Below are 15,007 nucleotides of genomic sequence, written 5' to 3'. Positions count from 1 at the left end.
CAGACTCCCCCCTCCTCGCCCCGACACACAGGGCATGGCTTTCAGGTTTGACCCACAACAGCAACAACAATGGTGGAAAGCAAAGGATCGCCATAACGTAGGGGTGGGTAGATCTTGCAGGATCTACTCTTCTTTTTTCCAGAATCCTGAGATCCGCCAGGTACAAAGCAGTGGCTCAGGTGAGCAGACTTACGCGAAGGATTAAGGGCGGCTCTGAGCACAGGCTCTGCCCAGGAATGTGTGAATCAAGCACGCAAGCCCCTTCACACACAAATTCACTCCTGGTTTCCCCTGAAAGAAACCTCATTTGGGGGTGTACGAACATTCGTTTTAGGGCGCAATCCTATACATGTCAAGACTGGCTGGGGCATGATGGGAGTTGTAGGACTTTTTTCCGTCTAACCTTGTATAGGATTGCCCCTTTAACTGTTGCACCAGTTAGACAACTGGGAGTCAGAAACCCTTGCTGATTGGACTGCAGATCACCCAGAGAGATCCCTATCTATCTTTTGCCCACCCCTGCCTGAAGAGATTCGCTATCTGATGCTGGAGAATGGACTTGTCTGAGGGAGCAGACACTGAAGCGATAAGCCAGTTTTCCTGGGATATCCAAGGTCTGTTACGGTTCTGACCCTACGCCTTACCTTCTATAATGTGCTTTCTTGAAAGCCCTCTCTCTGTCTCGGCTCTGGAAAACAAAGAGAGACCCGAGATGATCAGACTGATGGGGTATAAACGGTCCCTTTGTGCTGCACAGGGACGCCTACTGAGGGACGGAGAGGCAAGAGGTTGCTGCCAGCAGGAGGCCACCCAGAAACCCTGATCTCTCATCCCAGAAACGTGTGATTTAGCTGGGGAGGGGTGAGGAGGGAAAGTCACTCTTCCCATGCTCAGAGGCTCACTTCCCTCCCACTAGCCTTAAAAGGAAGTCACTGGTAGCTGATGTGTGAAAGGGAAAGCTCCAGTTCTAGGGATATGAAACCGGGTGTCAGGGCGGCTTTCTTTGCTCAAATGGCACACACGTTAAGCACGGAAACGATGACGTACTTTCCTCCCCAGAAGATTTTGGTTGTTATCACAAGGCTGGAGCGTCTGCAAGGAGACACAGAAAGGGAGAGAGGGGAAAAGAATCGGTGTGATGCATAATGGAAAATAGCGCCCCCCCCCCCGCCCTATTCATTTCAGCTCCATTCGATCCAAAGCTTGGGAAGAATTAGAAATTGTTGTGGCAGTTTATCCATTCTTATATATTCTGAGCATAAGGAAGATGAGAAAAAAGATATTGGGTTGGAGCCAGGCAGAGTCACACTTGGAGTAGACCCAATGAATACAACGGAACTTAAGGTAGTCATGACTAACTTAAGTCCCATTGATTTCAGTGGGTCTACTCTAAGCACGACTAAGTCTGGATGCAATCCTATGTGTGGTATTATGAGCGCACACACAATATCTTGTTGTATCCAGCTATTACGTGTGTGTGAGCATGTACGGATGGAGCAAATTTGCATCATTCACGCGCACATGCCCGTGTGACACAAGGACTAGAACGCTGATGCGAAATGAGGTGGGGGACCCACAGTGCAAGGGCCGCGTGCGGACCGCGTCCTTGTGTCGTGTGGAAACCACCCATGTTGCAAACTCCGCCCGCTTTGCCTCTGGCCCCGCCCACTGCTAGAACAGAGACCCTGACTGCTTTTGACCAAGGGAGAAGTTTCCTAGTCCCTGTTTTTAAGCAATGAAATGTCATGTTTTCAGGAAGCTGACTTCTGGGCTCAGGACTGCATTCTGCATAGAACTGCAGCCTGCACCCGGCCCTGTGCCTAAACTAGTCAGAAGGCATCGTTGCCCCAGAAGGGTGGATCATCTAGAAAGGCTGTCAAGGTGACAGCAACCTTGGAAGCATCTCTGAATCTCTAGTTCCACTAACAAGTCATGTGGCTCCTTGCCAATGTAAACAAGACTTCCTAAGAATTTTTCTGAGCTTCTCCAATACTATAATCAGTCGCCAAGGCCCTTGGCTCTCCAAACCACCCGTTCTGTGGGCTTACAGTGGTGGAAGCCATTTTAAATCTCCCACAATGCTCCAGAGCAATGCTACATCGGGGCATTGTCCAGAATGAAAATGATGGCCTCACAGGCCACGGATGAGGTGCTGTAGCTGCTGCCCACCGCCATTTTGGTCCCCTGAATGCCCCGCCCCTTGCCGGCCACAGGCCACGGGGTGCTTCCCCCCGAAAAGAGAGAGAGAAGAACAAATGGCTGAAGAGTAAAGAAAAAAGCTAAGCCTCAGCTATAGTCTATGTCAGCGGTCCCCAACCTTTTTGGCACCAGGGACCGGTTTCATGGAAGACAATTTTTCCACGGACGGGGGGGTGGATAGTTTCGGGATGATTCAAGCACATTACATTTATTACTTTGCAGTAATAGGCTATGTAAATATTTACGTAGCCTATTACTGGAAGAACAGGGATGCAAATGGCATCTGCTATGTGGACGCCATTTTCGTCCCAGCGGCTGGAAGTCCGCCAGTGGCCAGAGCCGGCCAGCAGCTCTGCAGACTCACCGCAGAGCGGAGCCGGCCAGGGCCGGCGAGGATTCCGGGGGGGAGGGGCGGATCGCCTCCCCCCCCACAGACCCCCACGGACCCAAGGTAAGGGGGTTTCGCATACCGGGGGTTGGGGACCCCTGCTCTATGTGATCAGCTTAATGTGTAGTTTGGCTTACTGACTTAAGTTTTGCATGATTCTGGCCACCACTGCATGGCTGGGGTTCCAGATGTGTGTTTACAGCATCGTGGGGGAAAAGGGGCCTTGGGAGAGGACTGTAGGGGAAAAGTGGTGAGCTACGCAGCTCCCTCTGGCCCTGAACCTCCCCGTTGCAAATCACCCCTCCCTGGCCATTTGACCGCAGTTTGGTGGAATTCTAGGTTTCCAAACAACTGTTCCAGACTCACATCTGTTTGGTCCAGCACTCTGTGTCTACCATTCTTGGTAGCCCCTTTATAACTGGGAAATCCCATTCAGCCAAAACTTAAAAATTTTCCAGAAACTTGGCATGGCCTTCTACAGGCTCACTTCGGTGGACAAGAATATAAGGATCTGGTATTTGGAGTATATATATTTGTTTGCTCAATTTATATCTCGCCTTCCTACCAAAACTGGTGGCTAACAATAATAAAATACACATCGAAAACAAAATCTGAATTAAAACATAACACAAAACCAGATCCATTAACACACAGTTAAAAAGATAATAACGGAAGTCTCATTTTGATTATGGTGTGGATTTTGTTTAAAGATTCTAGCCCTCATGAGTTCTTGCAACATGGCAGGCTAGAAAATATGAAAGCACACACAGATATCAGTCCATACACAGATGGAGGGACAGAAGTGGAATTTGGTACAAGGGGAAAACAGTTACCTCCATCCTTTTTTCTTGATTATATTCCCCAACACAACTTCAGCCCTATAAGATACAGAAAGAGAGACAGATAGACAACGTGGTCGTTAGAATCACGTAGAAAGGAAGCCACTGGGAGTGCAGTGGAAATGGATTCCGTTGTGGTGGATTGGTGTGTGGTACTCAACTCCAAGCCGTAGCTCAGGGTTTAAGCCAGGGTTCCATCAGACTTATGATAGCTGAATGAAATGGATTGGTTGCCTCCTTTAAATTAGGGGGCCTTCTTAGAACAGTAACTCATGCAGAGACATAGGGAGGAGTTCCTCTGAAGGCAGGTGACTCTAGAAGTACAAGTTTTGGGATCTAAAAGTGAACAAACAGAAGTTACCTGTCTTCAGAGGAGCTCCCCTTTGTGTCTCTGCATGAGTGACTGTTCCAAGAAGGCCTCCTAATTGGAAGGAGGCAACCCTACAACAATGAATATGTTTCTCACAGAATGCAATATGGACATTCCTGGAGTAGAACACTGAGCTGCAAGAATCTTCAGGGTTTGTTTTTTTTGTCCCATAAAAGAGTTCAAGAGTTCCTGAGTTCCTTGCTCAAGAGTTCCTTGCTCAAGAGTTCCTGGAGAGAATTCCCCATTCTCTGCATTGTCTGCATGAAAAGGACTTTAATACGCTGCTCACTGTGACACATCAGATGGCCACACAAGAGGGGGGGAAACGGGCAGGTCTTTTACATGTCCAAGGTCCACCTTGGGTGGAAATGGATTGGGTCAGTAAGAGGCTCAGAATTAACCGCCCCGCGGGGGGGAGGGGGAGCATTGCAGGGAATGATGACTGGAAGGAGACGAGGCTGTCTTGGAGAAGGAATCAGAAAAGCAGGTTATAAATCCATTCAATAAGGTCACTGCGGTAAATCATGCAGAGCTGCAACGGGCAGCCTCTTCTACGAATGGGGGCTGTCAGCAATCTGAGGGCTTGAATTTATTCATCATGACCTGCTGGGAAACCTTTGTGGGGGACACTAGCATTCTTAGGCCCATCACCTGGGAACTGCTGGCTTCAGTGACAAATTAGCCACAGCCGAACAAGGACGCGCCGTGAGCAAATGCGGTGTCCAGGCTGCCAAAAATGTCATAGCTGGAGGCAACTTGCAACAGCTCTCCAAAGCGGGCAACAAAGCTGACATGGCCACTAACCCGTGAGGTGCCTCTCTCTCTCTCTCTCTCTCTCTCTCTCAATCTCATCTCCAGCCCCCTCCCCATCTGCTGTATATGGAATAATCAGGCCGGCCTAGCATACAGGGTCGTTGTTAGAATGACAGAGCTTGGAAGGGCGTGACAGATGGGAGGTGCTGCATGCTGCAGCTCAGTCCCCTGTTCAGAAATGCCAGCACTCACTTACTTCCCCGCAGCGTAGACTTCTGCCGTGTCAAACAGGTTGATGCCATTGTCGTACGCCAGCGTCATGAGCTGCTCCGCGATCTGTAAGAGAGGCACCGTGGTGTCCCAGGGAGTGTGCAGGACTGGCAGGATCAGGCCTCCGCCCCCACCTCCCCAAGAGGCAGCAGGGTGACTCCAGAGGGGTGAATCAGTTTATTTCTGCTCCATGTCGCTTTTGCTGGAATTCATCCAGGAGTTCCATCTATTCCATTTCTGTGGATTTTTCGTTTCAGCCCACAGGGAAACTCAGGTTTATATTTGCATTTAAATATTTCTTTTTAAATGCCTCCTCTCTCAAAATACAGGTGTCTAAATATGTTTTCTTTCAAAATATGCTTTTTAAAATGTATTTTGATGCATTTTTGAGGCATCTTTATTCCTGTTCTATACTTTAGTCTGGGAAGTGTGGATCTGATCGGTTCTCAGGGAAAGATGGGAGTTGTAGTCCAACACATCTGGAAGACACCAGGATGGGTAAGGCTGGCCTACAATGTTAATGTCCCAGGGGTCACAGATCCTGGAAGATGTAGCTTTCTAGATGCAGAAAACTAGTTTCCCAGGGCCCAGGACACCTATGTCACGGATGCCAGAAGGAGAAAGGCTTCTCCTGGGGACATCACATCTCTCTGTGGAATGTTGGCGGCATCTCTGTTTTGGGCAGGGGTGTAGAACTTTAGGCCCAAGGGCCATGTCTGGCTACAATATGGTGATTTTAAGCTACAACATGCTGATTTTGTTTGTATTTTCAGCCCTGCCCCATTTGTGTCTGGCTCCAGCCGCCATGGGAATGTGGCCCCTGCGAGCGTCTCCAAAACTGAATTAGGCCCGTGAGCTGAAAGAGGTTTCCTAGCCCTGGTTTAGGAAGACCTTACCTTACAACAGGGACAGAGATGAGGGTGGGGGTGGGACAGAGAGTGGACACACATAAGGTGGCACCTAAAAGCGGCACCTCAAAACAGGGAAGAAAGGGACAAGTTCTTACCTCATCTGTAATCTGTCCTCCGAAGGTCACCCATGTTCCTACAAAAGAGAGAAATACAGGAGGGCGAGTGGATGAGCGGAAAATGCACCCACATGCCATGGGAATGAAACCTCTGCACAGTGGGGAGAAGGAGCAACAGAGATGGAATGGAACTGAGCCTACAGAAACGAACAGAAGAAGGTGCCAGACTTAGTCATGCTTAGACTAGACCCACTGAAATCAATGGGACCACTTAGTCATGATTAACTTAAACCCCCTTGCTTTCAGTGGGTCTGCTCTAAGCATGACTGAGTCTGGATGCAACCTGCCTCCTCTAACGTCTAACCCCCATCTCTAGAAACCCTTGACACGCATGCGGTGCTGATCATGGATTTGTCCAGCAGTGAATTCCACATAATCGAGTCAAAAGACAAGCAGCGCCCCCAAAAGGTTTATAGCCAGCCCTGTTGGCTTGACCACGTTTTAACCAAGGTTCAACTGAAAGCAACAAAAAGAACCCAATAGCTGTAGAAATTATCAAAGGAGAGAGGCAGACGTCCCAGTTATAAAGGCAAACAGACACAAAGACACAGCCATTAACCGGGCATCAAATACACCAAGCTGTGTGTCTGTTGCCCTTCACTACAAATGCAATAGAGTTAACTGAACAGGTTTAATGTGCATGATTTTTTTTCCTCAATGAGCCAGCAAGTGGTGCTTTTGCAGGAAGAAATGCTTGGGTTAAACAAACTCATGGTCGTAGCGGTGGCGGTATGGATCCGGTGACAGAAAAGCAATGGGGAACTGTGGATGCTCCCTGCAGTCAGATCTGCTCTGAATGTGACACTATGCTGCATCTTTCACTGAGTGGTGTGGAGAAGAATGTGCTGTTTCTCCACCTGGTTGCGTCCGGGAACCCCTGCAAGTTGGAGCAAAAGGGAGACCCGGAGAGTTCTACTCACCTAAGCCAAGGCAGGAAACTCGCAGCCCTGACTTTCCAAGGTTTCTGAAAAACACACAAACACCTTTTAATCAGCAGCTGCAACTGTCAGAAATAGACGTTGGCCGTTGGCATCTCTGCACTAATGCTTCCAGGGAGCAGATGTCACTTCAGCTCCAATCAGCATTTACCATCCCCCCCAATCCGCCCCCCCTCACACACATGGTAAAGGGAGCGAGAAGCCATGTGGCGCTTTTGTAAGCATGCACAATCAATCCAGGGAACAGTCCACCTCCAGATGGATCAGCAGCTAGACGGGATGCAGCTAGAAGTGACGTCAGGACAACCGTGATACTGGGCAGTTTCCAACTGTGCCATTCTGCTAGTGCAAAGGGTGTTGCGCTACTGGAAACCAGGTTCCGAACTATGCACAAGAGGAGGATCCAACTAAAGTTACGTTCCCACAAGCGTGGTTGCGCTTGCAGTTGTGCATTATGCTTGTGCAACCCAATGTGCAACCGGTCACACTTTTACACTTGTTCAACCTGTTGTGCAAGTGGTTGAGCGTTACGCTTCTGCAAACTGTTGTGCAACCACTTGCACAATGGAAAGATTTGGTAGAGCTCCGCTAGCGCTATTTGAGTTTGCAGAATGACGCCACTGCATACTTCCCCAGATCTCCCACAACCGTCAATAATAATAATAATAATAATAATAATAATAATAATAATAATGGTTGTGAAACACCCAGAGAGCTTTGGCTATTGGGTGGTATATAAATGAAACAAACAAACAATGGATTCGGAACTGTGCCACTGGGACATGGGGTCCCTTGGAGGTCCATGGGGAATCACGGAACTCCAGACATCACACACCTAGTTTAGCTCCTTAAGGAGGTTACTGTTCTCTATGCATCCCCCTGACACACAGATGATGATTATATTATTATATGATGATGCAGAATTTATCAGAAGCCTTTCTCTTAAAAAAGACACGAGGTGACTCACAACAACATGATTCAAAACATACAAAATGGAAAAGAGCTAAAAACTATTTTTATCGAAATACCAAAGCACGATAGGACAACTAAAACATCAGTGAGATGTTCTGTGAGCTGCCCAGAGACCTTTGGCTATTGGGCAGTAAAGAAATGTAATACGTAAGTAAGAACCATAATAAATACAACTGATGCACAATGAGCCCAAATGAATATGGCAACTCCAATTCTAATGTATTTTACATCAGGCTTCCTTAATCTGCTGTCCTCCAGATGTGTCAGACTACAACTCCCATCACATCCAGCCAGCACAGCCTATGGGAGTTGCAGTCCAACTCATCCGGAGGGCCCCAGGTTGGTGAAAGTCGCCTTCCATTGCCAAGACAAATACAGATAATCATCAGAAGTTTCTCCGAGTCCAACTGCGCCTGTCATTTTCGGCAAGCCACGGACAAAAGTCCTTGTTGATGCTCTGGCACCTTGGGGCGTTTCCTGACTTTCTGCAGGAAGAGGCCAGGCCTTTTGCCTGGGGCTGGCTGGAATGAGGGAAGGGAGCTTGCATCTCAGCTGTCCGGAAAGTTCCCCGTCATGGACGGCGCTGCCAGATGGTCTGAACCAAAGCCTCGAAATTTGGGTCAGAGTTCTTGTTCAGGGAAGGGGAAATCTGGCCTCTGCCTTCTCTGGCACTCACCCTTCCTGTGCATTCTCACAGTGACAAAGGCTGGCTGCTTGCACATTGCCAAAGAAGAGGACTGAATGGGTGACTTGTGCGCCAACCTGCTCAGTCTGCTACCTAGGCACTAAGTCAGAGGTGTTGAATTTCAGGCCAGCGGGGAGTCCCAACTCCCGAGCTTTTGGGGGTTTTCTGGCTTTTGCAGACACACACACACATTCTAAAGGTGAGCACGGTGACGCTGAAAAGACGCGTGGTGAACAGAGATGGCTCAGCCAACACCGCTGTCACACACAGAGGACCAGTAGGACCATTAGGGGCTATGCATGTTGAGTGATCAACTCTCTCAGCCAGGGTTGAGTGCTATCTGCCTTTTGCTGGGAAACCTCTGCCGTTGCTGGCTTGACTGAGCGCTCACGTTGCGAAATGGGGCGTAGGAAGCAGCCCTTGGAGTGTGCCCTAACCAAGGCTGTGCGCTAAGGGTCAGCCGGCCTAAATCCACCCCCCTCTGCTGAGTCCCACCAGGAGGCTTTGCAGCTGCCAATCCAGAAGCAAAATGAGATGTACCGAGGGAGTGCGGCCGGTGGCAGTGAGACCAACCACACAGACAAATAAATGCAATGTTCTCTGTCAAGGTAAGGCAAATTCTGCCCCAAGGAAAGTGAAATTCTGCAACCTGTATACCAATTTGCAAAAATATATTTCCCAGTTTGCATCGTTTATTCTGCTTGCCCTTGACTTGGGGAGGAGGGATGGAGTTCTCTCTAGCTCTCACCCCAGCCCTGGAAACCCCTCCTTGCTTTGGATTCAAGATTTCACCCATCATAGCTCACACACTTTCAAAACTGGTAGGGGGCATTGGTGGAAGAATCATACCCAGCAGTCTGATTTGGTGTAAGTCACCTCCCTATTCTCCCTCACTTTGAGGGAAGGGCCGGAGCCCAGCAAGAGAGCCCTTGCTTTGCACACAAAAGGTCCCAGGTTCAATCCCCGGCAACTACAGGTAGGGCTAGGAAGGAATCCTGCCTGAAACTGCGTCAGATCCTCGTTCCATCCAGCCCAGTACTATCGACACTGAATGGCAGCAGGGTCTCTCCAAGGTTTCAGGCAGGATTCTTTCCCAGCCCTACCTGCAGATGCTGCTGGGGACTGAACCCAGGACCTTCTGCATGCAAAGCAGGGGCTAAACGACTGAGCAACAGTCCCTCCCAATAGTTCTTCATTGTCACAAGGACTAGACACTTGCATTCGTTTAAAAGGTGAAAGCTGTGGGCTAAACTATGCATTTAAAGCATGCAAAGCTCTCTATTAGCAAAAGCAGCCCCGGGGGTTGCAATCTGGATGGGGACAAAGGCATGGTAGGTGTCTGGTTGAACTCTACCTATGACATTTCCCAATGAAAATGCCCCCCCCCACCCCCCGGCTCCCACCAGCTGCTATTTGGCCCTGAAGGTGCTATTTGAAATAGATGCTTCACATGGGGGGAGGGGAGTTTCAGAGGGAAAACGGCATAGGAAGGAAAGGGTGAACCACCTTCTTTCCTGCACCGTGGTCCTGATCTGGATCAGGATGGGGGCCTCTCTTTGCAGAAAGTTGCAACAATAAGCCAGTGTGGTATAGTGGTTAGAGTGCTGGACTGGGACTTGAGAGATCTGGGTTCTAGTCCCCCACACTCGGCCGTGGAGCTCACTGAGTGACTTTGGGCCAGTCGCTGACTCTCAGCCTAACCGACCTCGCAGGATTGTTTTGACGATAAAATGGACAGCAGGAAGACCGTGTAAGCCCCACTCGGCTCCTTGCAAGAGGCAAAAGGCAGGATATAAACGTAGTGATGAATGTAACGCAAGTACACCTCTCTAAAGCGCCGGGTTCTTTGCTCTCCCTGCCCCATACCTGTATTTCATGCCAGGCTGCTTCACGCTGGCTTCGCTGGCAGAGGGGGCGTTATGCATGGAGAGCTGTCCCAGGCTCCGGGCCACCATGGCCACGGTGCGGAAACGGCCTCGGCTGCTGGGGCTGCTGGCATTCTGCCGGTTGAGCCTGTCTTCGGCACCTCGGCTCTTGATGTTGTGGTCCGAACACACAAAGGAAACTTGCATGCTGGCCTTCTCTCCTGGTACAGCCCCCTGGTCCTAGTGGTTCAACCCCCCCGCCCAACAGTGCGTCACCCAGTCTCCTCTGGGGGAAGGAAAGCCCCCACAGATACCTTTCTCCCCCACGCCCCACCTGGATTTTCTAGACGGGAACCACAGGGACCCTCTTCCAGAATAAAACAAAAATGGGGAACAAGAAATAAATCCCCACAGCCATCACCCCATCCTTACAAAAGCAACAGTCACCCGGCTCTCTGAGCTGCAGCTGCCCTGACTCCTCGTCTGGACTGGGTCTAGTTGATTGTCGACTTGGAAAATTTCTCCGGGGGGGTTTGGGATGCTTCTGCAGGTGGCAGACCTTTGTCACTGGGTTTCAGTCCAGCTTGCAATCCACAACTGTCATCTCCTTGAAGGATGCGCTCCCTGCAACAGCTCTCCCAGGACTCAAGAGCAACATCATAGACTTCGATGGATTCAGGAGGAGCAAATCTCTGGAGAGTCATCCTTGATCGGGGGCGGGGGGGTTGTAAGTGGGGAGCGGGTCTCCCTCCCTTCCTTTCAGATCCTGCTGCCAGTTGGCTCCGTCTCCAGAAATGACGTGCTGATTTCTGAAACAACGAAGCCGGCACGGCTACGGATCCTCCAATCCTGCTGGAACTTCTCTGTTTTGGAGAAGTCTGTCGAGCAGCCCGTGAACTACACTGGGAGATCCCAACTTTGAAAATCGTTCATCACAAAGAGGATGATGTCAGAGCCATGACTTTTGTTCAGAGACAGTCCTTGGCAGGCATGCCTTTGCTTTGCGTGGCTGCGCCGGAGTGCTGAAATGCTACAGCCTGACTGTGAAAGCATCTACATCCTCCCCCCGCCCGCCGCCACGAGGGCTACTCTCCGTCTGCTCCTTCACCTCCACCCCCCTCCCCATGGCCTGGAAAACCATGAGGAGAAACTAAATGTAGATGGCGAGTGCTGTAAAAGCAAGGGCGATCCCATTCTCCCCTGGGGTTATGCTGGGCAGCCTTCAAACATTATTGGTTAGAAAGAAAGAAAGAAAGAAAGAAAGAAAGAAAGAAAGAAAGAAAGACACCTTGAATATTCCATTACTCTCAGGGGAAAACCCAAACTGAGTGATGTGTTAGGCTCAGAAGCAAAAAATGTAACAGTTCCAAGCATAGAAGGAAACCCAGTGGAGTGATCTGTAGATGCATATTTGGTGTGCGAGGGCAGTTTTTGCAAAGGAGAAGATGCAAGTGATCTGGTCCTTCCTGGACCGTGCCGGTTCAGCGTGCACTTGTGTGTGTCGCATGTCTGAATGCTCCTGCTCAACAGAGATCCCTGTGCACAGAACTGCGTTTCCCACTTGCCTCCTGTGTCAGCCTCACCTCCATCTTGTGGCAGGGAAAAGACATGGAGGCATGACGCAAATGCCGCCTCGTTCGGCGCTGACCACAGCAAGGCGATGCTCCTGTGCTGTTCAAGGCCTTGATGGGGAACGCCGGCCTGCAGGCCTAATCTGGCCTGGGGAGGTCTGGCCTCCCTCTGAGGGCCCCTCCTCTCCCCACGTCCGCCCCCCAGAGGCTACTGGGGCCTTGGGGACGAGGCGGGGAGAGGAACCCCTGTTGTCAGTGGAGGCTGGCTGCTCCGATGTCATGGGGCGGTGAATCCGTTCCAGGTTTCAGTCAGAACCAAGGTGCAGAGCACCTTGGATAGCTCCATTAGAGTTCTGACTGGTTCTGACCGAAGCCCGGAGCAGATTCACTGCCCCACTGGCATTAGACCCGCCAGCCTCCACTGCATCAAGGAACAGGCAAGGCAGAACCTTTCCCTCCTGAAATGCCCATTTCCTGTATGACGGGGTTCCATCCAGCACAGGAGCATTCCAGAGCGCAGCCCCAGCACCTCCTCCTGCCCCCAGAAGTTGTACGATGCTGGGCCATTTGCATGGATGGATTCGGCACACTATAAAAGGAATGCAGAGGAAGGCCTGGCTCGGCCCCCCCGCTCCTCCAGACGTGGCAGTCGGATTAGTGGCACTGGTCTTAAAAGAAGCTGCCTCGTTGGTCCATCGAGCTCAGTGCTGTCTACTCTGATTGGTGGCAGATCTCCAGGGTCTCCAGACGCCCTGCTGAGAGACCACCCCAGGAAGGCTCCTTCCCCCACAACTGCGGGCTGGAGAGAGGGAGATGAGGGGGGAAGCGGGCCCATTCCACCAGCCCTGCTGGAAGATGGCTAGGTTTTTTTTTAAAATTGTATTTTTATCCCGCTCCTCGGCCAAAAAAGGCTCCCGGAGCGGCTTACGATCAATGAACAAAGAAGACAGTCCCTGCCCGCAGGCGTACAATCTAAAAAAGACACGAGACACAAGGAAAAGGCGATGGGGAGGGGAGAAAAAAGAATTAGGCAGACTGTCAGCAGGGCTGGTGGGATGGCCCTGTTCCCCCCTCTCATCTCCCAAAGGAGGGGCAGTCCAACTGGGGCAGGCCCCGATGTTCCCTTGCCTGGTCCCTCGCTCCTTCTCCTTCCCCACAGGGCCACGGATGGCAGTTTTGTTCTACCTCTTCCCTCCCTGTCCCTTTTTCCTTGTGTGCAGTGTCTGTTTTAGACTGCAAGCCTGCGGGAGGGACCATGTTGTTTTACTGATCCTATGTCAGCTGCAGGAGGCTTTTTGGCCGAGGAGCGGGCTAAAAATGATGTAAAGGAATCGTACTCTAAACAGGAGGCTTGCCAGACCTGTTCCATGATACTGGGCCCAGGACCTTCTCCCCGCAAAGGATGTACTCCCCCAGCGTCACCAAAGAGCTACTAACCTGATCTTCTTTTCATTTTTTTGTCACCGAAAGACCACGCCTGGTTCTTTGGCTCACCCTGGATATGCCTCAAGCGGCTGCAGGTTGCCCCTGCTGGGGGCAGCATCACCAAGTCTTCTGGCATTCTAGAGAGGTTTTGGCCCTGAAAGGAACGTATCTTGGGGGAGATACGTTCCAGCGAAAGGCAACGGCGTGTGCTGCGGGGGGGAGACGGCGGGTTCGCAAGATGAGTCCCCGTGCGTCAGGCGGTCTGCTCTAAATGGCAGCCTTCGCTTGCTGCGCCTGACGCCCACGCAGGAATGGATTAACACACGCCAAGTTGCTCCTGCGAGCGGCTCCCGCGCTCGGCCCCCTCGGCACGAGAGCTGCCACGGAGCGTTTATTCTGGCGCTGCAATTCACCTCGGAGAAGGGATCACTGGAGGTGGCCAGAGGGCGTGGGGGGGGGGGAAGAAGGGGAGGTATTTGAGTAACTGGGCAACCTCTCTCCCCGCCTTCGAGTCACGGGAACCGAGAGCTCCGTTACATCAGCATCTTCCAAACAGGGAACGCTGGCTGGGATTCATGTTTTCTAAGTCACTGATGGTTCGCGGCAACTGTGGTACAACTCTCCAATGCTCCCAGGATGCTCTGTCTTCACCTGTGTATGCAGGAAGGGTGAAGCTGCCAAAACATGCGCACAGCTTTTCAAAGAACACTGAAAGGGCCCTTTCTAGATCAGACCCTAAAAAAAAATTGTCTCGGCCAGAATTCTGTTTCCAACATTGCCTGGCTAGAGGCTTCTGGGAAGCCCATCAGAAGAGGAAGAAGGCAATGAACCAGCCCTTCAGGATGTCCCCAGGATGTGGTATTCAAAGATACAGTGCGTCTGAACAGTGAGGATCCATTGAGCCCAAGTAAGGGTGGGAACAGAAGTGTGTTCTCTGTCTGACATTTGGCAACTGTTTCTCCTCCTCCTCCTCTTCCATCAGCCAGAAACAGACAGGAGAAGAGGATGAAAGAGAGACATCCGAGAGAATGTGATGGGGCGGGGAATAGGAAACTGGAAACGCCAAAGGGGCAATGAACAGAATCCCTTTGATGAGAGTGGGGGGCATGCCTGATCCGGGGTCCTGACCGGTGATGTTGTCTTTGCTGCCCGCCTTGGAAAGATGCATTTCAGCAGCACGCCGTGTTGTCTCCAACATGAGGTGAGTTCCTTCTCCTGCCTGGATTTTAAGTTACTGACAGATGCTCAGAGGGGAGGGTGAGATTGTTTGAGGGGTGCAAACAGGGTCAGAATTGGGCTCAGAATCAACCGAGCCCAACTGGAGTGGAATAGCTGCATTTTCTGAGTCCAGTTCTGAGCGCAGCAGGGCTCCCCTCCGCCCAATCGCTCATCCTGACATGGGGCCATGGATCGGCAGTCCAGGAAAATCACCCCGTGTCTTAAAGAAAGTGGAACAGGTGAGCATCCTGAATTTCCAAGGTGTGCCCAGAACTCTTTTGGAACATGGCGGCTGTGGGGAGAGGTCTGTAGCTCAGTGGAAGAGCCCCTCCCTGCTTTGTGTGCGGAAGGACCTAGGTTCAATCCCCGTCATCTTGGGCTGGGAAACCCCAGAGAGCTGCTTCCAGTTCCCATTACATGTAGATCTGCCTTTTTCCCCTGGCAAGGAGCCCAACGGGGCTTACATGGTCCTCCCACCTCCATTTGA

The 15,007-nt window shown here is 51.1% G+C and overlaps 1 protein-coding gene across 7 annotated transcripts in view; it reads right to left on the bottom strand.

The window, feature by feature from the left end:
* KCNAB2 (potassium voltage-gated channel subfamily A regulatory beta subunit 2) overlaps positions 1-15,007 on the bottom strand; it is a 134,710-nt gene that overhangs the window by 25,520 nt on the left and 94,183 nt on the right. For all 7 annotated transcript variants that reach the window (XM_084822085.1, XM_084822089.1, XM_084822087.1 and 4 more), the window contains 6 exons: positions 6,767-6,810; positions 5,826-5,863; positions 4,806-4,885; positions 3,421-3,465; positions 1,048-1,092; positions 645-688 (listed from right to left, as the gene is read on the bottom strand). In XM_084822085.1, coding sequence (XP_084678211.1) covers positions 645-688; positions 1,048-1,092; positions 3,421-3,465; positions 4,806-4,885; positions 5,826-5,863; positions 6,767-6,810 — 296 coding nt within the window. The remainder of the gene's footprint in view (positions 1-644; positions 689-1,047; positions 1,093-3,420; positions 3,466-4,805; positions 4,886-5,825; positions 5,864-6,766; positions 6,811-15,007) is intronic.

This window comes from Heloderma suspectum, chromosome 15 (assembly GCF_057233095.1).
Source record: "Heloderma suspectum isolate Gila_16-S chromosome 15, 16-S_ref, whole genome shotgun sequence".
Taxonomy (NCBI): Eukaryota; Metazoa; Chordata; class Lepidosauria; order Squamata; family Helodermatidae; genus Heloderma; species Heloderma suspectum.
Note: the sequence above shows the minus strand (reverse complement) of the source record. Positions and strands in the feature narration are given on the sequence as shown.